General features: G+C 39.1%; 1 protein-coding gene across 5 annotated transcripts in view; it reads left to right on the top strand.

The window, feature by feature from the left end:
• Positions 1–25,517, top strand: part of hspa12a (heat shock protein 12A) — a 62,424-nt gene that overhangs the window by 8,291 nt on the left and 28,616 nt on the right. For 3 of the 5 annotated variants that reach the window (XM_023296682.3, XM_023296709.3, XM_023296697.3), the window contains exons 2-3: positions 17,735–17,811; positions 18,498–18,625. In XM_023296682.3, the coding sequence (XP_023152450.1) occupies positions 17,735–17,811; positions 18,498–18,625 (205 nt within the window). The remainder of the gene's footprint in view (positions 1–17,734; positions 17,812–18,497; positions 18,626–25,517) is intronic. The other 2 variants (XM_023296690.3, XM_023296702.3) reach the window with 1 other exon arrangement.

The following is a 25,517-nucleotide window of genomic DNA, read 5'->3' as shown; positions in this document are numbered from 1 at the left end:
TCATTTGTATCAGGCACACTGACAAAAATCAAGTTTAGCTGTATCTAAATTAACTGCTGCTGACCGTCTGAATAGGTGTGATAGAAAACCAAAAGGCACTTCATTTACATAACTGTGCTCTGTAAATGAAGTGGCTTTGGCATGGGGGTCGGGTGTCAGAGTTTTAGTTGATATTGGGTGTCGAGGGGGTTGGGTGACTTAACATCCTGGCCATAAATTTTCTGATAAATCCTATGTGATGCATACAGATCAGCAGACCAAACTGTAAGTGTCTCGTGTCCAGTGTCCAGCTTTGTTTTTGTCAACTTTAAACCACATTTTGAAGTGTTTACATCCTGCTCCAGTTAACTGCGGGGAGGAACTATTTTATTAATAGTCCAACAAAGGTTTAAAAAAAAAATAAAAAATAAAAAAATTAAAAAGTGGAGGGAAACCATTCACTGAGTGAGCATAATGGATACTCAAAAACTGCTTGTCATTGTCATTTCAGATGTAGAGGAGTACAGAGGCAAACGATGAAAAACACATTAGATTACATACAGTGCTTCATGCAGAGCCCCTTTCAGGAATTCAGTGCTTTACTGCAGTTTAGAGTGCTGGTCTTCTGTCGAAATAAAACTCCTACTCACTTAAAAGTCTCCCAAGGTCTGACCTAGTAGCAATTCTTGTATCCCTTCAATATGGAACCAGTCTGAATACGTGCAGTAACACTTAGCATACACAAGATTACAGTGTACTGATGTAAGGTGTTTTATAGGCTGTCTGCCAGACACTCTGCATTCAAAAGCAGTAGTAGAAGACTATATCTATGAAAGAACCAAAAAGCACAATAGTTTTATGTGACAGAGATGCATGTATTTCAATCATTCCATCACAGAAAATTTTGAGTTATAGGAGTCACTGGAAACTTCAGGCTGCCACGATACGAATGGTCTTCAGAAGTGTATATAAACTTTGTTCACGACCCTATATACTGTAGTGTTCACACCACAGTTTGCTCATACACACTTCAGTATGTTGGAAAAAGATGTCTTTAAAAATACATATGTACATTAAAAAAAAATTCTCACCACCTTCACACCACATATGTCACAAAGCATAAATAACCTACTTACTGCTCCCACCCAACCAAAACCAAGTGCAACAAGATGAAATAATTATACCACTCCCAAAAGATGTCATGGTTTAAAAAGTTGTAGGGAGCTTAGGAGCAGGCAGCTGTTGTTAGGATTGTGTCATGTCTCTGACATGAGCCATGTGGAGGAGTGGGAGTTACAGGATGGGGGAGGTGCTTCTCACGGGCTATCAGATAGGAACTGGTGAAGAAGGAGGGAGGAAACAGCACTCATTTGGAAAACAAAACATTGTTAGGAAGGCTGTTTTGTGACACATTTCTAGACAGTATTTTTCTACATACAATATTCTCTCTCACCTTGTGGAGAAAACTTTCTTTCTGCTGACCCATTAAACACTTTCCTACTACATATATGTAAATCAGCAATGTTTGCTTTTTAGTCAAAGTGGTCAAAGTGTGTCCACATATCACTTATATGTTGTATATTCAAGGGTTCTTGAAAAGGGTCTTGGCCTCACCCAGAAACAAGGGGCCTAACTTCCATTTTGGGGCATAACTGTGTACTATGAAGCCTTATATCATTTCCACAAAAACTCATATAGTTGAAGCACTAAAAGAAAAAAGGGGGAGGAAGGCTTTGAGCTGGCCTCTGCTGCTGCAGGACAATGTGTCCGTCCAAACAGCACAGGTGGCAGAAACAGTCAAATGTGGCTTTGAACTGTTGCCCCATGCACCTTACTCTGTCAAGGTGACACCGTCTGACGTCTATCAGTTTCCCAAACTAAAACCAACCAGCCTGGTCACCATTTTCAGAGTGGTGATAAAGTCATGCATGCTGTTGAGCATCTGGAGCCTCAAGATTTGACCTTCAGCAAAGGGATAGTGAAGCTTGAACATGGGTGGACCAAGTACATTGAAGTTAAAGACTATGTTGAAAAATAATTTGAACAATCAATAAGAACAGTTTTTCTCCTGTGACGTTTTCTGATGAGGCCGAGAACATTTGGAAGTACCCCTGTACGACATGTCTACTTTGAACTTTAAGATTGTCACATCATTTGGTGTCATTAAGAAACATATGTTTTTGTCCTCCTCCATAAGAGTTAACAAGTGTCAAACCTAAATGTTACTTTACTCATTTTATCAATAGCCATTTCTTGGATATGGAAAGCAAAAACAAGTTCACCTGGATGATGATGCTTGCACTGTACGTTTCCACTGGCTGACCCTTCCATCCATAGCTAGCCTGCAGATCAATTCTTTTCCCTGTAACACGTCTCACTTATGCTACGTGCCAAATATTGATATTGATGTCTGCATACTAGTTAGGTGTATGACTAGGGACAGGTATTGTTAACATTTTAATGGTACTGCTACTTTTACTGATACTGCTTATCGATCCGATACTTTAACGGTATTCTTATCGGTACTTTTTGATTGTTTTGTTTTTAAAGAGAAAAAAGTTTTTAAAAAATTAGATGAGAAAAAAGATTGCTTTGTTTTGTCATACGCACTGCATTTAAATTAAAACGTATATAGGCACTTACGTTGTGTCGATGAGGATAATCAGAGCAAAGTGGACAGTGAAAGGTTTTATGGACACAATAAAACGTTCTACAGTGTGTTTCATTAAACTGTCCAGCATTGTATCATAATTGAAAGTTCCACCATGAATAGATACTAAGTAAATGTCAGTACAATGTGCTGAATAAAGCTGTTTCATTTTTAATTTTTGAGTGTAAAATTAATGCAGGACTTTGACAGTATTTTTACTGTGTGATATTAGAAATTTAGTGAATAAAACAGTTTAAGTACTACTTCTCCCTGTAGCACCGACATTCAGTCAAAGAAAGTGACAATAAAGTAAGTTTGTCTGCAGCCCTCAAATCCTGCTGCTCTGTTCTGAAAGTGAAACTAAAATTCCGAACGGCTGTTCAGATGAGGCTCTGAATTTGAGAACGAATTTGTGAACACAGCCGCAGCAAAACACACAGCTGACAAATACTTACTTTTAGTCATTAGTCTATGTTTGTACAGTTTAGCTAGCTCGATGTTCGGGCTTCTAGCAAACATGGCGTACATGGTTAGTGAGGGAAGAACTACGAGCTCAGTTGCCAAACTTTTCTCCATCTGAACATTTACTGAACATTTTGCCAAATTGCGTGTTTCTGAACTGACAAACGACTGGTTATTCTTGTAGCAAAAACGTTTTTCTGCATTAACTGTAGTTTTATGACACTGCGAAGTTTTATCATAGTTTTAAACATTTTTTCGTTTACTTATCGATCCTCCCTTATTTAATAATTATGCCCCTTGTTTAGTACCAGGGTTCAGTACCTATCTCTTGTTGTGAAGGCTAACACTAAGCAATTTCGAATATCTAGTACATTTGACCCGAGTGTTTGGACCATTGGACACATGTAACCTTGTCTGCCAGAAATGAGAAACATCTTGCTTGCCTGTGGTGGCCTATAGCCCTATCATGACAATGCCAGTGCACTCATAAAAGAATCTGTTGATGGTGTTTGTTGATAATCTGTTCGCAGCACAGGAAAGAGCAGGAGCCTTGTGATAAGTTGTCAAAATCAAATACTTTTTTTAGCTATCTACACATCAGCTCACAACCAAATGGTGCTGTATGGAGGGTTAAAACATGAAGTTGCACTGTTAAACGGTGAATATTTTGTTACTATTAAATAATTCATAACCTGTTCAAATATGCACACATTCCAAGCATGGCTGCAGCTTCACATCTGAAACATCGAGGCAAGCGATACAACAGGAAGACACTGGACACATCAAGTAGCAAAAAACACTTCCAGTTGTGTTTCTGACTTCAGTTAATGACACGTTGACGTGGATGTCAACACAATAGTAATGGTCTATTTTTGTCTAGCCCGAGTAAAGGCAATTGTCTTCAGTAATCAGGCAGTATTTGAGTGGAGCCTTTGTTGTTATCATTTTTTTCCATTACAGACATGCAGGAAGGAAAGCCATTGTTCAGCAGAGAGTTTTAAGGCATTTCCTCAGAATGTGACCTCTTCAGGAACCTCCCTCAGACATGTCTGTTCATTGTTTTTCATATAAAAGTACTTGTTTCTTTGTTGTACGTAGCAGTGGGCCTTTTGGCCTTGTGCACATCTGTTTCAATAAAGGTGCAGCCTGTCTGGTTGCTTTAAAGTGAAAATGTGAGGCAAGTTTGAAAGAAGTTGGTATAAAGAATTGAATGATTTCAAAGTTAAGCTGCTAGTCCTGAATCATCCTATGGTGCCTTCTGAGCAGGTGGTGCTTAGGAGCTTGAGTTACAGTCAGGTCCATAGATATTTAGACACTGACATAATTTTCAGCATTTCGACTCTGTACACCACCGCAATGGATTTGAAATGAAACAGTCAAGATGCGCTTTAAGTGCAGACTTTCCGCTTTAATTTGAGGGTGTTTACATCCAAATCAGGTGGAATTGTGTAGGAATCAGAACTCATTTTATATGTGCCCTCCACCTTTTAAAGGGACCAAAAGTAATTTGACAAACTAACATAATCTTGAATCAAATCACTTTTAATGTTTAGTTGCAAATCCTTTGCAGTCAATGACAACCTGAAGTCTGGAACCCACAGATATCGCCACATGCTGGTTTGGTCCCTGGTGATTCTCTGCCAGGCCTCTACTACTGCTGTCTTCAGTTCCTGTTCATTCCTGGGGCATTTTCCCTTCAGTTTTGTCTTCAGCATGTGAAATGCATGAGTGTAGAAATGAATGCCTTCACATTCATTATAGGTAAGCACAAGCAACAGACTTGATGTTATATGAAGTGATTTGGGGAAGGCTTTTTTTCTGTATTTCAGTACCAATATTTTTCTGAAAACATCACAGAGATCCTAAGACACAATTTGCTGCCTCAATCACAAAACACTTCTTCACTTTGCTCTGCAGTTTCATGTCTATTACAAATTGACAAGTCCATAAAAATTAAACTTTACTGCAATGAAGACAGAATATTTAACAGGTGTTCTCAGGTTGAGTCCAGAGCTCCATCACAGCTGTTGGGATTTTTTTTTTTATTACTGTTGGTAAAGTAATAATTAGATTATCATCACAGACAATTCTGTGTTTAAAGATAGATAAACTCAGCTATTAGTTTTATAGACAGGTCGATGAGCCTGTTCTTAGTTTAGGTTTAATCTGTTGTTTATTAGAGTATTATTCTGTGTTATGCCATTTGATGCACTGTCCAATTTCACAAGTGAATCTTGCAGGTACAGTGGCTCTCTCCCTCGCTGTAGTGGGTCCGTCTGAATGAAGCTGTGAGGAACATTACTGTAAAAGTGGCCTATCTCTGTGATTGGATGCGGTCACTTTAACGGACTGGTGAAACCACATTGTTTAGTCACAGCTCATTGGGCCGCTGGAGTGAGTTGGCTCGAGAAACTACAAAGTATCTTAATTGTCATTCTAATAATGTTTAGTCCCAGTTAATCACTTAAACTCTAGTAATAACTGCACTGGAATATATTAGCACTTTATGGTGTTCTGTCTTACAAACATCATCTATCTTTGTACTGCTTCAGCCGAGGCTTGGTTGTGAGAATCAGTAAGAGTGTACTGATTTTGTGATTTTACTGTCATTATCTGACTTGATAGTCAATAACTTGTGTCTCTGTTTTCAGCAGAGAGCAGAAAGAGGAATGGACAAGAGAATTATATATAGATAACATAATTATGCTATTTTTTCATTTTGCCACACTAAGATGTTTATAAATGCATTCAAACAAAAACGCATAAAATTTAAACTCATGTTCATGTTTTTTTGTACTTATAGAAAGTTACAGAATATAGCCCAGACAAGTTAATAAAACACATGGAAGTGGTGAATAAAATAATTTCAGTGGTCCTTGGTAATTGAAGCCATTATTCCACTTTGGAAATTGAATTTTTTTAAAATTATTACAGAATCCGGTTTGTAATCGACAGCAGGATACCCCAAAACAGAAAGCAAATGAACCAGGCTTATAAATGAGAGAACACTTCAGAGCTTACTTGAGAATTGTCAGTTAAATTTTCTACAGTAACTTGATAGTCCAGGGACATAGAAAGCTGTCTTTATGCCCCAGTGTACATTACACGCAGAGGCTGCTAATAGCCTTTCAGATAATTTTGATGGTGCTCAGAAGAGATTAGCAGTTCTAGCAGTAGAATACACTGTATAACCAAACATGTCTTTTTTAAAAAGTCAAGACACTGCATAATTTATACCAAACAAGCTTGGAAACCAAATTTAAGCTAAGTTTCTTATCCATTAAAAGTTTATGTAGGCTCTGGTGGTCTCATCATGGCCAGACCATACTGTCACAGAGCGGGTCAGAGACGGCAAAGACACAGCAGACAGTATATTCAAACAAAAATACATTTATTTATAATAAGAATATTTACACAGAATCACATGTAAGGCTGAAGGGTAAGGGGAACTGACATCACAAATGATTAGACTAGGTTGGCTTCTCCTGGGTGCATGGATGGAGTTTGTTGTCCCAGGGAGAGTGGTGAGAGAGGACTGCCCCTACACCATGTCAGAGGCATTGACTTCAACAAGGAATTTAAAGATAGGATCAGGCTGGATGAGGACGGGGCAGTTATGAAGCAATGCTTGAAGTCCTAGAAGGTCTAAGTAGCTTCAAATGTCCAGCAAAATGGCTTGGAGATGGAGGTCATGGCAGTCAGGGGGGGCAGCAACCTTGCCGTAGTCATTATAGTCCAGGAAGGACACAATGGGCTAATTCAACAGTTCTGCTCCTTATGTTGTTTCCTGGAGGCGGCTGTCCAGCCGGATGGTCAGTGAGATTTGCTGGTCCAAACTTGAAACGTTGTACTGGGTTGCCAGCTCATCCTTGAGGACATCTTCTAGGCCCTTGTAAAAGACGTCCTGGAGCGCCTTATCGTTCCAGTCACTCTTGGCTGCTAAGGTGCAGAACTCCATTGCGTATCCAGCCATGTTGTATGCTCCTTGACAAGTAGAAATGAGTCTGTTGCTGGCGTCATTCCCTCTGGCAGGGTGGTCAAAGACCTTCCTTATTTTGTTTGTGAAGGCCACATAGGATGGTAGACAGGCTAAGAAGGGGAGTCTTGGTAAACTCATGGAAAACTGAGTAATCTGAGAAATCAAACTGGACATTTTAATGATTAGCTGAGACATTTGATTTATTAGTGCTGTCAACTAGGCTGCAAAGTAACTCATTAAGCAATTGTATGTTGGATGGTGACAGGAGGTGCTAGGTCAGCACTGGCTCTGCTGCTGGGCTCACACAGAGCCAGAAATAGCTGTGGAAGCCGGGAAGGGACAAAATACTAGAATAGGAACTACCAAACAAGAAGACAGACAATCTTACAAAAGCAGACACATTTTTACAAGGTAGAGCTATCCAGGATGACAGAGCCAGGCTAGAAAAGTCGAGGGCAGAAGAGTATACTAAACAGAGTGGTGCATGAAGCACACAAGACAGTAACACACAAGCACTAAATGCTAAACAAGGTGTCTGACAGAGAATGGGGTTAAACTTAGCTTAAAGCCTGATGTGGAGGTGTGTGGCGTGATAGCTAAAAAGCCATGAAATAACTGCAGAAATATCATAAGTGTACAAAATATTTTAAAGTACAGAACGACCGTTCATCACTCCGTCAGCTGCATGTTGAGGCGCATTTTTGGAGGAGCAATGTGAGAGGGGAGGGGGTTTATTCAGCTCAAATGATTAACATTACTGTCTGTCTTTAGCAACCGTTATGATGTCATGTCACTCTTAGTTTTACGTTGTCAGAAAATACTAGACATGACACAGGCTGTAACAGCAACTCACTGTGTGTGTTGTTATGGATTAACTTTAGTGTCAGACTACTTGTGACCATTATATATTTAAAATGCAACTCTGTCAAAGACGACATGTTTTACATATGAGAAAGGCGTCTGGTTTTTATTTTGGTTCATTTGAGTCATGACTTCATGGCAAAGAAAGTAATGGTGTAGATAATGTTTTGCCAGTAACTTCACTCATTATGCTGCTTATATACAGCATACACCTATGGCTAAATCTAAAGATAAAGTCATCAGTGCATCTGATACACTATATTGCCAAAAGTATTTGCTCACCTGCCTTGACTCACATATGAACGTAAGTGACATCCCATTCCTAATCCATAGGGTTCAATATGATGTCAGTCCACCCTTTGCAGCTATAACAGCTTCAACTCTTCTGGGAAGGCTGTCCACAAGGTTTAGAAGTGTTTGTTTATGGGAATTTTTGACCATTCTTCCAGAAGCACATTTGTGAGGTCACACACTGATGTTGGACTAGAAGGCCTGGCTCTCAGTCTCAGCTCTAATTCATCCCAAAGGTGTTCTATTGGGTTGAGGTCAGGACTCTGTGCAGGTCAGTCAAGTTCATCCACACCAGACTCTGTCATCCAAGTCTTTATGGACCTTGCTTTGTGCACTGGTGCACAGTCATGTTGGAAGAGGAAGGGGCCAGCTCCAAACTGTTCCCACAAAGTTGGGAGCATGGAATTGTCCAAAATGTCTTGATATGCTGAAGCATTCAGAGTTCCTTTCACTGGAACTAAGGGGCCAAGCCCAGCTCCTGAAAAATAACCCCACACCATAATCCCCCCTCCACCAAACTTTACACTTGGCACAATGCAGTCCGACAAGTATCATTCTCCTGGCAACTGCCAAACCCAGACTCGTCCATCAGATTGCCAGATGGAGAAGCTCGATTCGTCACTCCAGATAACGCGTCTGCACTTCTCTAGAGTCCAGTGGCGGCGTGCTTTACACCACTGCATCCCACGCTTTGCATTGCACTTGGTGATGTATGGCTTGGATGCAGCTGCTCAGCCATGGAAACCCATTCCATGAAGCTCTCTGCAGAAGCACTGTTCTTGAGCTAATCTGAAGGACACATGAAGTTTGAAGGTCTGTAGCCATTGACTCTGCAGAAAATTGGCCACCTCTTGGCACTATGCTGCGCCTCAGCATCCGCTGACCCCGCTCCATCAGTTTACGTGGCCTACCACTTGGTGGCTGAGTTGCTGTCGTTCCCACACACTTCCACTTTCTTACAATACAGCTGACAGTTGACTGTGGAATATTTAGGAGTGAGGAAATGTCACGACTGGATTTGTTGCACAGGTGGCATCCTATCACAGTTCCATGCTGGAATTCACTGAGCTCCTGAGAGCGACCCATTCTTTCACAAATGTTTGTAAAAGCAGTCTGCATGCCTAGGTGCTTGACTTTATACACCTGTGGCCATGGAAGTGATTGGAACACCTGATTCTGATTATTTGGATGGGTGAGCGAATACTTTTGGCAATATAGTGTAGCTATATTCATGCATGTTCCATAGAAATACCTCAGTGCTTTTGTTGTTTTCCTCTCACAGTTACCTGTTTACAACTTTTAAAAAAAAGTTTCAACCTGTACTATAACCTACCTCAAATTTGTGGCAACAAGAAGTACAAGACAAGATGTATTTCATAACTCATTTATAGATTGATTTTTTAAAGGTTATATAATTTCCCAGAGGTTTAATGCTTTGTTGCATGTTTTTGTACTTAAAAATTCCTCTCTGTTGTAAAATTAAACAATTACTAAAGGCCAAAGTATTGTAGAACAATAAAATGTTCTGCCTGTAATTCATATCTTTGTTGTTGTAAGCATTAAGGGCCCAAAAAAGAAGTTATTTTATTCATTATATATTTTTTAATTAATCGGCCGATTAAACAGTTATCGGAATATTTTTCTGCCAAATATCGGAATCGGCAACGACCTCAAAAAATCCATATCGGTTGAGCCCTTTATAAAACATTACCATTAGTCGCTGCTAAATCCGCAACACTTGACCTTTAACTTGTGTAATAAATGTTTTTCAAAAAAAAATTTGAGTTCAGCCAAGGTGTTAACTGCTTATTCTGTTCAGTGGCATCATCTCTACAGCTTTACTTGTTCATTTATAGGAAAAAGCAAGGCTTACATCTTCATGTCAGCAGTGATTGCTGTGCATCTGACATTTAGGATGGTAGATTGCTATGCATGCAAAGAATGTGTTATCTAATAAATAATTCTCCCGTAAACATACATATTCACAGGCCTTTGATTTTGGTTTGCAAAAAATCTAGCAGTGTGACATTGCACGTTATGAGCACTCGCCCTCACAGTCAGACTCATGTACATTCCAGTTGACAGTGGAATGCTTTGGATCTGTTTCATTCCCTTTCATTCCTATTCCATTAGCATAAATACAGACCGAGATTCATTGTTGTAGTCCATTTGACTACAACAATCCTACAATCCTACAACTATCAGTTGTAGGATTGGACTCAAAAAGCTAATCACCAGGATCTGCCAGTCTTAACAAGCTAATAACGTGTGATTTCATGAGTATGGTTCAGTACTATCCCAGGGTGTTTCACATGGTTCATCTGCTACATAAACAATAAGGGATACTTGGCATGAAATTAATGCATTGCAGAAGAAATGCATTTTAGTGTCTTCCAGTGGTTAGAAACTTCATTCTAAAGATACCTTGACATTCGTCCTTGAAAACCTATATACTTGTACATTATTGTGTATTTCTTCATACCTGTGTGAGCTTTAGATGCAGTCCAGCATGTGTGGATGTACATCCTTGTGTAGTGGCTGCAGCTGTTGTCAGGCTGTCTTTCTGCCCTGTGTGTCTGGGCTGGCAGCCAAGTGGATGCAGTCAGCCGGGGAGAGAGGAGTGTGTGCAGGAGGGGGGTTCTGTCACTCTTTCTACATGGCATTAATGAATGGGACTTCAGATGGGAAGAAGAAACAGAGCATTCACTCTACAAACTCATTTTGCCGCCGCCCCTGATGAATGTGGCTCTTTTATAGCAGATTTTTTTGTTTGTGCCTCTCAGTTTGCTGCAGTGAATTTAATAGGGCTCCTCTCCTGCTATTGTAGGCAACAGTGTATGCCTTGCTTTGTATCTGCCCCTGTGTTTCTTCACAGTCTTTCTTTACCACTTCAGCAGGCTGCTATTTTTTTTTTTTTTTATTTATTAAGTTTTTCTCTGTAGGTTTATTTACAAGTTTATAAGCATTTTAAATTTTAAATATTTAAAGTAGATACAGTGTACAGAGTTAATAATAGCATAGCTGTACTATGAGAACAACATGTAGCCATGGAATACAATGGACAACCTGTCCACAAAAATGAAGTGACAGATCCAGTATATTCAGTTCAGATTGCTTGCGTGATTGGCTGGAAGCCCAGCCTGCCTGCCAAGCTTGGTCAAATCAAAGGCTCCTGTCATTTGAGTAGTAAGTGAGAATCATCATATTATAGCACAGTGAAGGTATTTTGTGAGCTTCTCTTTGAATTTTTTAATTACTTTCAACAATATCCTGGGACTACAAGCAAAAGAACTCCTTGCAAGCATTTTGAGGATGGAGATCTGTTAAATACCTGCGTAAGTAGAAGGTCTGTTTGTGCATTATGTGTGCATTTTCAATTTGTGTATGAAGAAACAAATAAAAACACCAGAAATGTATAAAAAAAAAAGTGGGTATATTGTGATAAAAAATGTTTTAATTTGACTCAGGTGAAATAGGTGGCTTTTTAAAAAGTCTAAAACTAAAACACAAGCTGATAGAAGCAGATTTTTGAAATGCATTTTGATATCACAGTACCTCCTTCTTCTACTTTTGGATAAAGCTTTAATCCTCTACTGTCACTAACCATATCAGACAGGAGAGAGTGTCAGGGGTGTACAGGATCCTTGTTCTATGTCACTGGAACAGCTCATGAAACACCACAGGGTGCACACAAATCATTTTTTTGCAAGTTCTAGTAAGCCTACAATGGCTACAGCAATGGCTACAGTATTTTATTGTAACTAGAGCTGGTCAAGTTAAAGCATTATTAACACGTCATTAGTGCGTTATTAACGTGTTAACGCTGACAATTATTTTATCGCACATTTTTAAAATTATTATTCTGAAAGTCCGTTGCTCACTGGCTCTGAATCCTCAAACAGACTCACCATGAATCACATGAGGGCTGGATGTTGATCAGTACTTGGGATGGGCGTCATCACCCAAACTAACAGTGGAGGGAGGCTTCGGTGGACTGGTTGGATACAGCGTGTGGGAGAAATAGAGATAAACAAAAACAAGGCAAGCTAACATGCCACAGCGAAATAGTTAGCTATAGACTGCATTCCGATTAGTTTTGTGGAAGATCTGTCGGTCTGAAGAATGTTCTTAGGGTTGCAATGAATGACGGCATGTATGAGCCTCAACCTGCGTCAATTTTTTTTTGTTGTTGTCTGAGATTCTCCAAAAGAAGTACAAACATGGACTTCACAGACTAAAAAGTCTTCTGCAGTCAGTCCCAGTTGTGTACTTCTTTCACCTTCCTCTAACAGGGACAGCTGCTACTGAACATAGACTGTTTCTGCTGCTCGCTGATAAAAGAAAAATATCTCTACTGGCACCTGTTCAGAAAAAAATAAGAATATAGATTTATAAATGTTAACTTGCTGTTGCTGGCTATAATGTTATGATCATGGCTCTGTACTCTGAAGGTAACTTGTTTTTCTGTAACAAACTACATAAAAGTTAATGCATAATTACATTAATGTTAGGTTAAAATTTACAAGAAATATTTTAACTGCTACTGTGTAAAGGGAATACTGCTGTTAATAAGCACTTTATTTGTTTAAAATGTTTGCAAACCAAATGTTACTGCATTTTTGTTCATATAGCAGTAATAAAAGTGCTAGTATATTTTGACTCTTTCCATTTACCGTAACAGTAAGTCCAAATCACCATTTTGTCAAAATAGCAAATGAAAAAGCAGCCTTAGCTTACCATACTTACCACACAGCATATTCTACTGAAATTAGTGAAATATTGACCAATTTGTAGCCTATTTGTCATTGGAAGTTTGGAATACAACCAAATGTATACATTTGCAGGAACTTTCTAAGGCTCCAATAAAACTGTAGTTTGAAAATGTTGCACTCTTACTGTTTTTGAAGGGCCAAAAATTATGGATTTGGCCTCTGCTGGAGCACATTTGATAATGAAGACAGTTTTGTCTGTATCCTCACCACATTTTATAGCTAAACTGGTTGTGTGGATCAGTCTTACTGATTTTGTTTCCCATTTACAGATTTAGGGCTGAGTGTGATATTTTTAGCACACTCAGGCAGCTAGCAGACTATGAGGAGCTATTCAATGAATTAGATTAGAAAAGCTGACTTTACCTTTAATATTGTAGAAATGTACATTAACTAATGCTGATCTATAGTCAACAAGATCTGTTTGCCATCGTAGTAACTGGGAATCAGGATTGGAGCACTGTGTATTTCTGCTTTCAGTTCTAAGTAGTGTGTAAAGCAAGTGAATTTTTAGGTTGACTTTCTACTAGACTGCTGTCCAGCCTTTTCGCTGTTTCGGCTGGTGGTGTTTCGGCGGCTGCTGTCTGAGTCGTGGTGGCTAAAAGGTTACTGGTGACATACTGTCCCCCTTGAGTGCAGGTTAAATGTGTGTATTGGATTATCTGCTTTTTACATATGGCAGACGCTTGAAAGTGACCTTAGTTCAACAGATCAAAGAGCACATCAATGCCATCATCACATCTTTCCTTATGTGGGCTTTTTAACCTTTTGAAAAGCTTTTTATCTTTTTTTTTATATTTAAAGCAGAAGTGCCTGATCATTTTCCTAACATGCTCTCCAGGCTCCGGCTCTGACTAAAAGTCGTTTGGGAAATAGATGGAATGTGATGCCTACAGGAAGTCGCTGCTCTTGCTGAGAGGAGAAAAATAAGAATCTTTGTCTGCTTTTCAGCTGTGGCTTCAGTGTTGCAATGCAATTTTGTTCATCCTTCTGCACTTTTTGGGAAGGATGGAGCGTACTCGGCTCTCACCTGTGCCATTTAAGCTGTTAAAAACTGTTAGTAATCTTGTTAAGTTACTTTTCAATTCAAATGTCATCAATTACTTTATTTCTAGATGAGAAGAAAAACTTAGTGCACTGATTTGTATTTGTGTCTGTATTTGTATTGAAAAAATAGCAGAAGTGAGTTTAGACAATGAAGAAACACAAGGAGAGAGAAAGATGTTCAGCAAAGATCTCAGGCAACTGAAACAGGGATGTTCAGCTTACACAGTGTGTTGCAACACTGTCCTCTGGGTACTATACAAAATACTTTAATAGACACAGAGCCTACAGTAAGGTTAGTAACAGGACAGAGACAGTCTCAGATGTGATAATGTGTGGTGTGCAATGACACAGCGATATTACTTCCCTTTCATATCGCCTCATGAAGTAGTATGTCTGTATCCGCACAAGCATGCTACCAATGAACGGTCACCTGTTTGTCTGCGTTTTCTATTCAAGTATTTATTTTTGGAAATTAAAACTTTAGTGCCCCCAGCAGGTCAAAGTCTTACTTATCCAGTGACATATTTCAACATCTACCTCACAGATTACTGACTTTTTAAACAGATACTCATGTTCTTCCCAGTGTAAAACAACTGCAGTAACAATCCTCAGACTTCACAGAAAGCACTATAATGAAGTCATACGTCATTCCAATCAGCCTTGTGGTCTTTATTTCTTATGATTATGGTAAGCTAATAGGTTTGTCTCATTATTCAGACTGCGGTATTTACGTATATATATGTATATATATACATATTTATATATTGCAGGTAATCAGTTGACATCCTCAGTACACAGCTGCCTTTAGAAGCTCAGTAATAAAATGTCTTATTGCATGCAGGTAAACAAACTAGTGCTAGCACAAAAGGAAAGAATGGCTGAGCCAAACCTTAGTCATACGGCATTTGAAATATTATTTATTGCAAGATTACAATCACTTTACTTCTCTAATTGTGATTTGATTTTTATGGCCATTGTTGGGAATAAAAACTCCAGTTTGTAAAGGTGATTTTGGGAGTGGGCTTCCGGGGCCGCAGAGAGATGAGCTGGATGGCGGCTAGATGGAGTATAGCCACAGGTGGTCTGTAATTCTGCACCGTAATTGCTTGGCAAAGTGTATTATGGGTCTTCAGACCACTCATCCACTCTGTAGGGGTGGACAAGAGAAAAGGGTGAGCGAGGTGGAAAAATAGGATGGATAACATGATGTCCCGTTGTGAGACAATTCTGCCAGACACTTACAATATGTCGAGGGAGTATTATTATTGTGTGCGTTCAAAGAACACTTTCAGTGAAGGCTATTAAGCCAGACTAATGAAAATGATGGTGGCAAATGGGGAGACAATCTCCAATTCAATTGAAATGTCATTGTGTTTTAAAGACATGTGCAACAGACATTTTCTGCTCTTTGAGTGGAGAAGATGTTATCAGTCTGGAGCTCTGCACCAGGAAATCTTTTCACTGCTCGGCCATTTACATGTGAGTTTACAGAGTTCAGGGTCAGCAGCAGGACAGAGTCCCAGGAGTAATTTGGTGTACAGTGCCTGCTTCTGGGCCACTTTCAGCTGGCAGCACCCACTGTGCAAACACCACCTCACAATAGTTCCTCAGTTCAGCTTCTGAGCCTCCTCACTTATCATGTTTGATGATTGGAGGGACTCATTAGAAAACCCTCCTGCCAGCACATGAGCTCAGACTGAGGATGCACATCTTTATGAACCTGACCTATGAGTCTTGATAGCATCTTGTTCTGCTACTAGGACTGAAAACTCAGTTGTAATTAATTGATTAGTCAGTCAAGAGGAAGTGTATCCTCCAACTATTTAGATCATTAATTCAGTCCCAAAAATGTCAAATAATCTTTATTTTAGCCTCTCAAATAATAGGATCTTCTTTGGATAGCAAACTGAATATTTTGCGGGTCTTTAATTGGTGATCCACTTTTTAAAGATGCCACCTTGGGCTCTTGAAAATTAGAAGGTGCATGTTCTCTATTTCCTGATGTTCCATAAGAAGATCTGCATTTAACATTCTATGATTCATCTACAAATCCAGAAATAGTAGGCAGATGTAGTCATGATGAAAAACACTCTTAGTCCTACTGTTGGTTCTTTTTGTAGAGGATTTATCAGGACCAACACAACCAGACAGTAAACACACACGCATACGCAACTGAAACACAAATAGCATGTTGCAAAGTGTGTCATTTTCTGACTTTAAATCACGTCTCTTTATAACCGGTCACAAAGCTCATCATTTGATCTACTTTTGTCACATCATCTTAGGTGTATTTGTTGCATATGCCTGAAGCTCGTTGCACCTTTCCGTCTTCACACTTGTTTTAAAGGTTCTTCTTCCACAGCCAATCTTTCAGTCATCTGTCCTCTGCTCTATGGCTTTTGACCTCTTCAGGGTGGTTGTTGTAACTGGTTTGGTCTGCTGTTCACAGCCAGCTCATGTCTAAACTATCTATTAAACACTTTGGAAAATGCAAGTAAGAGGATTTCAATCTAAGATCATTTCATCAAATGTTTCTGATGTTGACAATGAGCTTTTACACTCAAAGACAGAAGCTATGAGTTCATGTGGCCTAGTGATGGATGGATTAAAACTGACTAACAGAGGGACAGCTAACCGGACCTACACTGGGTCGGTCTGTACTGTCTACTAGAGCTAGAGCTAATAGGTTGTTTTTACTCATAAAGAGTTTCTTTGTTCATTGGTAGTAACACTGTTTAGGCACTGATATTTACACATGTGACAAATGGTTATTAACCAATACTGAGGTCTGTGTCATACAAGATGCGCATCACAAAATTATTATACATAGGTATAAGCTTCAAACATGTGCATATGTGCATGAAAAAGTGCTGCTGTTATTACCCCACCAAGGAACGCTGCGGAGTTGTGACAATCAGCATATGTTTGTCCGTCTGTTTGTCTGTTTGTTCGCAGCATTACTCAAAAACAGACTAATGGATTTGGATGAAATTTTCAGGGAAGGTCAGAAATGACACAAGGTCCACCATATTAGGTTTTGACAGTGGTGCGGGTTATAGTCTGGATCCACAGATTTGTTAAAGATTTCTGTATTATTGCGAGATAGCGGCACGGTGTCACTGTAACTATGACAACAAGTGAACGCCACGCCACCTGCCTGCTGACGATCACATGATTATGATGCTACTACAAATCCACTGCTGTGGACTTATCAGGACTTATCCGTCGGAAATTGTACAACAAATGAGCAGCCTTGGCGGAGTACTGTGCTCTCTTAGTTCTTTTCTTGTTTTGCAATTTATTCAAAAATCTACAACTGCATGCAAACTTTCAAAAAACATTGTTTATTTAATGTCCTTTATTTTATTGCAGACAATAAATGAAGCCATTTATTACTATGCATTTTAATGGGGAAGGAATTCTTCGATTTAGTTTTTGCGATGTTTGTATAAGAAGTAATGAAACAACGAACAGAGTTTTGTAAAATTAAATGGAAATATGAACAAAACATCAACTCCACAAATGAGTGACAACAAAAAAATCTGATGTTTTGAAATGTTGTCAAATATAATGCAACATTTGTGCCAATGTGCTAGTATGTAACAAGGTATAAGTTATTTAAACAAATGACTTATTGAAGAGTTAAAGGTGCAATGGGATTGTGACCTAACGATCTTTGTCTGTCTTCCTCTACAGATGCAATGGCCAATCCTTCTCCAGCAAAGAGCATGGGTGACCCTGGAATTACCCCTCTGTCTCCATCACACACTCAGGTGACTCAGCTCTCCTGTACACATATACTTGTTTCTGTACCTGCTGTAACTCCAGGCCGTGTATGATCTGCTGACATGTTTGGTCTCCTGTTAGCAAAGGTTTCCCAAAGTTGACTTTAGATATGATAATCTTTTAACAAAATATTTTCCTCATATACTCTATGACTGCTATGTCTTTGTACAGTCATATTGCACTTAATCTCTGCTGTACATCAGGAGCAGTTCTTTCCCTTCCGTTGTGATGTAAAGACACAGTGTGTGGTCTACCTGCTCTTCACTCTTTCTTTTCGCTATTCATTGTTTTCACTTCCTCACTAGTGCATTTTACATAACAATGCTAGCAGGACAACCGGATTGCATCACTGCAGAAACAAACAGTGATTAGGGCATAGTGCACAAAGTATAGGCGGAAAATACTTTCTGGACCATTGATTCATCTGACATTCTGCTATTTTGTATCTGTCTAAACAATATGGTTATTTTAAGAATACCGCTATGCTGCTTTCCTAACAATAATAGACATCAGTGTATCCTGTGATATTTCTTTGCTCTTTTAAAATCTGATTGATATTTACCCACAGTTTTGAACTGTTGTATTGTGTGTGACTCCCTTGTTGAAGCATATCTCACAACACACCATCACATGCCCTAATTGTGTCATACTGTGTATTCTTTTCTTTGTATAGCAGAATGACACAGACCAGGTACCATCAGGGCCGTCCTTTGTGGTGGTGGTAGCCATTGATTTTGGCACTACATCCAGTGGTTATGCTTACGCCTTCACTAAGGAGCCAGAGTGCATTCACACTATGAGGTAAGCCAGCACTGCAATGCAGACACTCACAGAGGAAAGTGTGGGGGTGGGCAGTAGCCACGCCAACACCGTGTTACTTTTCTGATAGTGGTCTACCTGCTTTGAACACACTAAAACAGCAGCCTCATGTATGTAAAACGGAATGATCCAGGAGTCATTCAAACGAAAAGTGCAAGTGGTGCAAACCTAAGCCCAAAGGATCCTTAACCTTCAGAAAATATTACTGTCCAAACAGGATGTTCTTCCAGGTAGAGCTATCTCCCCAGAACTCATTATAGAATCTGGTTCTGCCAGTGGCAACACAGATTGGAGACCTGAGCTTCTCAGAAGGTTCTTGTGTTGGAAATGCTCTCACTGTTGGTTCCCCCTCTCCTGAATGACATTACTTGCATTGCTACATTTGCTTTGATGCTGTTTGCACTGAACATGTTGTGTATGATAATGATACATGATGTCTAACTGTTGTGAGTCCTGGGAAGGTTTTGTTTTTTGAACAAAAAAAACATAGTTGTGAATGGGCAGATTAATGGTCCATTACAGCATTTATGAGTTTTTCAAAACTGAAGATGGTCTTTGCACAGTTAGCAGCAGTCTTTCCAGGAACAATTAGTTCATTTGGGATATGGCAAGGTACTAGTGTAGCAGCTAATTAAAAGCAGTAAGATCTCAGCACTGTTATCGGCAGAATCTAGGTGACTGCTGGTTAATAACCTAGATTTATGTAAAGAATTGTTTAACATTTTAAGAAATTAGCTTGTTTTCCTTTGTTCAGAGAATATGATGATGCTAGTTGCCTACCTTAGCACTAGGACTGGAAACAGAGAGGGGAAAGCTAGCATGGCTCAGTTCAATATTCAACAATATGCCAAGACCACTCAAGTTTCTTCTGTTAAATAAAAAGGAGGTTAGCAGAGAAACATGAATATCTCTCAAAATATGTTAAGATATGTTTTGACATTGGTTTAATATCAGGTGCTGGAACTATCAACAACTCCAGCTGTGACGCCACACAGGTAATGCCATTACCTACTAATATTTGCTGGTTGCAGTGATGGTACCAAAAATAACTAATAATCTTAAGCACCTTTGAGACATGCACATAATCCGTTAATTGGATGGCATCTGAACATATCAGCTTCGTGTCTGATTGCGCACACTGACTCCCTCACTTTTCCTTAACAGTCACAATGGCAGTCATACTTGGTTGGACCTAGTAGCATATCAGTATTACTTACATAATTCTGAACTGCATGCAGTCACACTGACAAATAAACACACACAAGTGACGCACTTTGAGTTGCGTGAAGTGATTGAAGAAAGGCTTTTCAGCACCAATATTGTTCTGAAAACATCACCAACAGCACAAGACACACTTTGCTGCCATGATCACAAAACACCCTTCTCATTCATTTTGCTCTACTGCGAAGAAGATAGAATGTGTAACCGTTCAGACCAATAAGGCCCAGCAACAATTAATGAAATCCAGGTTTTGACAAAGTGTTAACAGGAGCTGAAGTTCAGTTTGTTGCTTCAAGCTGCTTGTAGGAGTATTTTGTGACTTTAATAAAAACCTGCAGCATTGGACAGCAGCAGGATCCATATGAACCACTCCAAAGAGTGTTGTGTGTATTTACATATGTAGAACAACAGCGGTAGTTTCCTTATTTTTTTATAATCGAAAATTATTCCCGAAATGGACACAGGATTAATCAGCATCTAACAGCAGATCATACTGTGTACTTGTCAGTTAAATCATTTGGTACATAGCGGATGTTCTCTAGTTCAGTTCTGAACTAAAACACACAGTTGTAGTGATATTTTTACTCTGACAAGGAACGCAGCAGAGTTATGCGACGATCGGTGTACGTTTGTCTGTTCATCTGTGAATCTGTCTGTCTGTTAGCAATATTACTCAAAAACAAACTAACATATTTGGATGAAATTTTCAGGGAAGGTCAGAAATGACACAAGGACCAAGTGATTAAATTTTGGCAGTGATGCGGCTTATAGTCTGGATTACGGTGGCCAAGAGGTGCAAACCAAATTTACATAATGCAAAACACTTTTACAACCTCCAAGACAAATTTACAAGCGACAAAACACTTTTACAAGTCCAAAAACACTTTTACAAATCCAAATGTAACCGGAAAGGGAATGTCCCAACTCTGGGGTTGAACCGGAAGTGACAACGAGGAGCGGCTAATGCACTTTTGGTTGGTCTGATCTGCGCCATTTAAACACTCTAAAGACCGACCACACGAAAAACAAAACCGCGTCAATCGGTTCATATGTTCCTCACAAAACGGGCAAAACATCACCCGCTCGCTTGGTTCACCATCAACAACAACCAAAAGTTGCATTAGCCGCTCCTCGTTGTCACTTCCGGTTCAACCCCAGAGTTGGGACATTCCCTTTCCGGTTACATTTGGATTCGTAAAAGTGTTTTCGGACTTGTAAAAGTGTTTTTGGACTTGTAAAAGTGTTTTGTCGCTTGTAAATTTGTCTTGGAGGTTGTAAATGTGTTTTGCATTATGTAAATTTGGTTTGCACCTCTCGGCCACCGTACTGGATCCACAGATTTGTTAAAATTTTCTTATCATTGCGAGTTAGCGGCATATATACACTACTTGATGTGCTGTCCAGGGTTGCATATATGACGAATATGGTCTTTTGGCTCTCTGTCACTGTGGTGTCTGCATGAAGCTGTGAGGACCATTAATGTAAAAGTGATGTATGTCTAAATGACAGAATGGCATCACTTTAACAGACTGATGAAGCAGCAATGTTACATATTTCATTTCTGAGCTTTAGTTAGTTTAATTACACCTATTAATCTATTTTTTAGCTGTACTTGTGGGTCTTGGCTAATTTGCAGCCTGTGACAAAAGGTTTGTATTTACCCTAATACATACAGATATACAGAAACTTCAAGATGAAAAGACTATATTTAGTTTTAATAGGAACACAGTGGGTGTAAGTGTGTCTAAAGCCATACATGTGATAGTGTAATCTTGCTTTTTATTGGCCTTACTTACTTTGGGATAACTTCTTTTATGTTAGATTGTAATGAAATTAAAATACTGAGTTTTAATTGAGACCTTCCACTGTCTGTCTAGTGCTGACAGTAAGCATGTGAAAGAAGTTAGACTCCAACTTTGAAAGTCCCATGACCTCTCAGGTCAGCCTAGTGCTGGGCACCACAGGGGTTAACAGCCTCCATCCCACCACAGGCTGACAGGTGTTTTAGTTGACCAGCTCATGTGTGATTTTTCACATTCTTGGCATTGCTTTGTCGTGCTGCAGTGCAGGGATCCAAAGTGCAGCAGTGTGAAGCAACATTGCATTATAATGAGATGATAAAGAATATTCACTTCACCAGTCTGTGCTTTTATTGCTGTGGATGATCAGTGGACACAGTCAGTGTTCAAGTACATACAGTAGTCAGTGAGCGTATCTTGATGTTGTGAAACCAGTACCAGACACTTTTAAATGTCCTGTGCTTTTCTGCCAATATTCTTTTCAGCGTTTGCAGTTTCCTCTCTACATCACTGCATATGTGCTAAAGTGTCAGGTTAGAGGACAACAGCAAAACAACAAAACTTCCCTTTTTATTTAGCGTGTTCACAGTCAGTTTTATGTTGTATTCCTGTCATTGTAATTCAACAGTTGTAATAGCGACAAATATTGTATTTTCTGACATTTTAGTACTGTATGAACAAAAGACAGTTTTACAACATTGTGCTTAAAAAATCTGTCAGCCAAAGTCTGTTGTTCAAAGTAATCAGAAGCTAAAATTGAATAGATTTAGTGCTACAATGAACTGTACAGTATTTTCAACCCCCAGATGTCTAAAACTGTACATGTATGATGTTAATTAATTTAAGTATACCTGCTTGTAAGTATTACATTCTTTAAAGAAATGTAGCTCGTGTGTGTCTTTTGTTTAGTATGGTTTGTGGAGATGATGAGGACAACAGAAATCTCCAGTAATGAAATGAGAAGAAGCAGTAGCACAGAACAACTGCTATTTGAGTTGTGGTCGTTCACAAGTCACAACTGTAGGAGTCTTTCCCACATTACCTCCTACATGTTGTTAACATGGCATTCACTTGAACATGCTGCCATGTTATATAGTTTGAAAAAGTTTTCAATTGAACTCTGGGATGTTGATGATGTGGCTCTAATCTGAGCTGCTGTTTATTGTTTGTTTTTCTGGAGTGACTTTATACCCTATAGTAAAGATGGACTGTTGTTTCTCTTAACTCAGCTGAGTAATTCTTGCCATAATATGGATTACTAGTGTAGCTAAAGTAGCTCTTCTGCTAACTGAACACAATTCTAGGTGACGACCTCATGAGGCTGGTTAAGGTATTGCTAAAAGTGTGCAAAGTTGTCATCAAAGGAAACAGTGGCCAATTTGAGGAATGTAATATATTAAACTTATTTGGTTTGATTCCACTGTAGTGTTCATTGTGTGTTCGCTGATTATGGCTCCAGCTCCTCCGTCTTCTTGATTACCAGCACTTTATCTTGTGGCCCGTTCAGTTTTATACATATTTTACAGTCGTTTGTCCAGATGTTCATTATTTTTCCCTTCTTTTTCAGGCAGCGTGCTTTTCTGGCTATTTTAGCGTTGTATTTCGTTTGATGGTGATTCATAAAAACATTTGTTCCCCTTAGTTTCTCCGCTGTGTTAGTAGTGCCATCTTGCGCTTCCTATGAACAAATCTTCAGATAATAGCAGATTTGCCGGTGGCACTTTTCTTAGGCAGAAGGTGACATGCCTCGATGTTATGGCAGTCCAGTTGGATCCCTTTGGACTCTTGGAAAGCAGCAACCTGTTCCTTCGTGGATCTGATGTCCAGCTCATCAAAGTGTATTTCTCTATGTTCCCTATGCCCTCAGTTTTGTTCTACATCAGAGAAAACAGTTTTAATAAACAAAATCTTTGTCCAAATGTTTTACTGCTAATATAGTTTTACATCTATATGTCAGTTTGCTCTTTGTAATATAAATTCATTAGCAATGTAATTATGAGCAAAAATGGAGCAGGGACTTGACTGTGGCAGACCAGCTCACTAAACACAAAACAGTCTGAGGTGCAGACAACTTTTTGGAGACAGAAGTTGAGGGTGGTGTGACGCCAGTAAGAACAGGCTCCTTGTTGGTGCTCTGACTTAAGAGGACATAACTGGTGTTCATCCCATGACAGACCACAAGTCTGTCTCACTATACAGCCACTACAGCTGTCTCTGGCATTGATCTCCAAACTTATTTAAAAGTCTAAAGAAAACAAAAAAATGCTTAATATTAGAGATCGACCGATATGGGATTTTCAAAGGCCGATGCCGATACCGATTTTTAAAAAAATTTTCAGCCGATGGCCGATATCTAAAGCCGATTGTAGAAGCCGATTTTTAAGGCCGATATCCTTTTTTTTTAAAAAAAGCACATCGATTACAAAAGGCAATTTAAACACTAAAAGTATATACATGTATATATTACAAATTAAATACACTAGTAGAACTCTAACTTTTATTGAACACAAAAAGTGAAAAAGTACAATAACATAAAAAAAATACTTAAAGTTTACAAAAAATACAATTAAAAAGTAAAGCAGGTGTGGAGCAAGGCTTGTTGTTGCCTGGCTCACTTGCTCCGCTCATGCTCCGCTCATGCTCCGCTCTCTGAGTGCCGGGGGTCCTTCTAAGGGAAAAGCGGTCGCAACAGCTGCCCGTACGGGTGCCTGATCACAAATCGGCTTTTTATTTGTAAATATCGGCCGATGGCCGATATTGAAAAAAGTCCATATATCGGCCCAAAATATCGGCCGGCCGATATATCGGTCTACCTCTACTTAATATGTTTCCAAAACAACTGGGGACTGTAAATTTTAGCAAACCTTACTTAATCGTGAACTATAACACTTGTTTGAGGCTGTTTTCAGAGCAGATTAATATACATTTGATGCTCTTGAACTGTGTTGCAGTATCTAAATAAATGCTTCCTTTGCCTAAACCCTCTGATAGGGTTATTTGTACCAGATGTTTCATCCATTAGATTGTGCCAGTTGTCTGCATTCATACACACAACTTGTTGAAAGTACACATGCATGTCCAATGTTGCTTTTGCATGGTCAGCGAATATGAATGGATGAGATTAGAAAAACTATATAATTGTAGATCACAGACTGGGATCTGGTCTCCAGTTAAGAGATGCTAGTTGGGTAAAGATGTGAGTACTGAGTAGGTGCAGGTCTCTGAAACTCTTGGTATAAATACACTAGTATATTTGTCTTTAAATTAAGTGTGTTTATTTTTGACTACATTCAGTATTTCTGGCATGGTAGCAAAGAAATATGCCATTGTATAACAGTGTGGCTCAGTTGTTTGTTTTTAGACCACAATGGAGCTCTGTCGTACAGACAATTATGACAGATCAGACTTGAGTTCACACACAGTACTCATTAGTAGATACTTTCATTGTTGGTTTGGGTCTTACCATGAGACAGTAAGGAACAAATGTAGAACCAACCATATCCTTCAAAACTGCCGTCACTCAGGTCTAGGATGAATTTTGTTTGTTGTGTACTGCCATTAACTTCTTATATTTTTGATTAATTTTATCTGAGACTAATTCTTTGTTCTTTAAGAAATGCTTGTTTTAGGGTGACATCAAGCTGCTAGCAACTAGTAGTATTTTAAAATGAGGACATTCTTTAAAGCAGGACTGTGAAGCTTTTGAATTAAAAAATAAACACTCAATAGGTCAATTTATTACACTCAGGAGGTTTGGCTTCAAAAGCTGTACTTGGTTTAATTTGACCATTGGCTTATGGTGGTTCATGTAAGTCATTTTAGATGGATATTACTATATTGCAAAAAATGGTTCA

The sequence above is a fragment of the Amphiprion ocellaris genome, chromosome 16 (genome assembly GCF_022539595.1).
Source record: "Amphiprion ocellaris isolate individual 3 ecotype Okinawa chromosome 16, ASM2253959v1, whole genome shotgun sequence".
Taxonomy (NCBI): domain Eukaryota; kingdom Metazoa; phylum Chordata; class Actinopteri; family Pomacentridae; genus Amphiprion; species Amphiprion ocellaris.
This window is presented reverse-complemented; position numbering and strand designations above follow the sequence as displayed.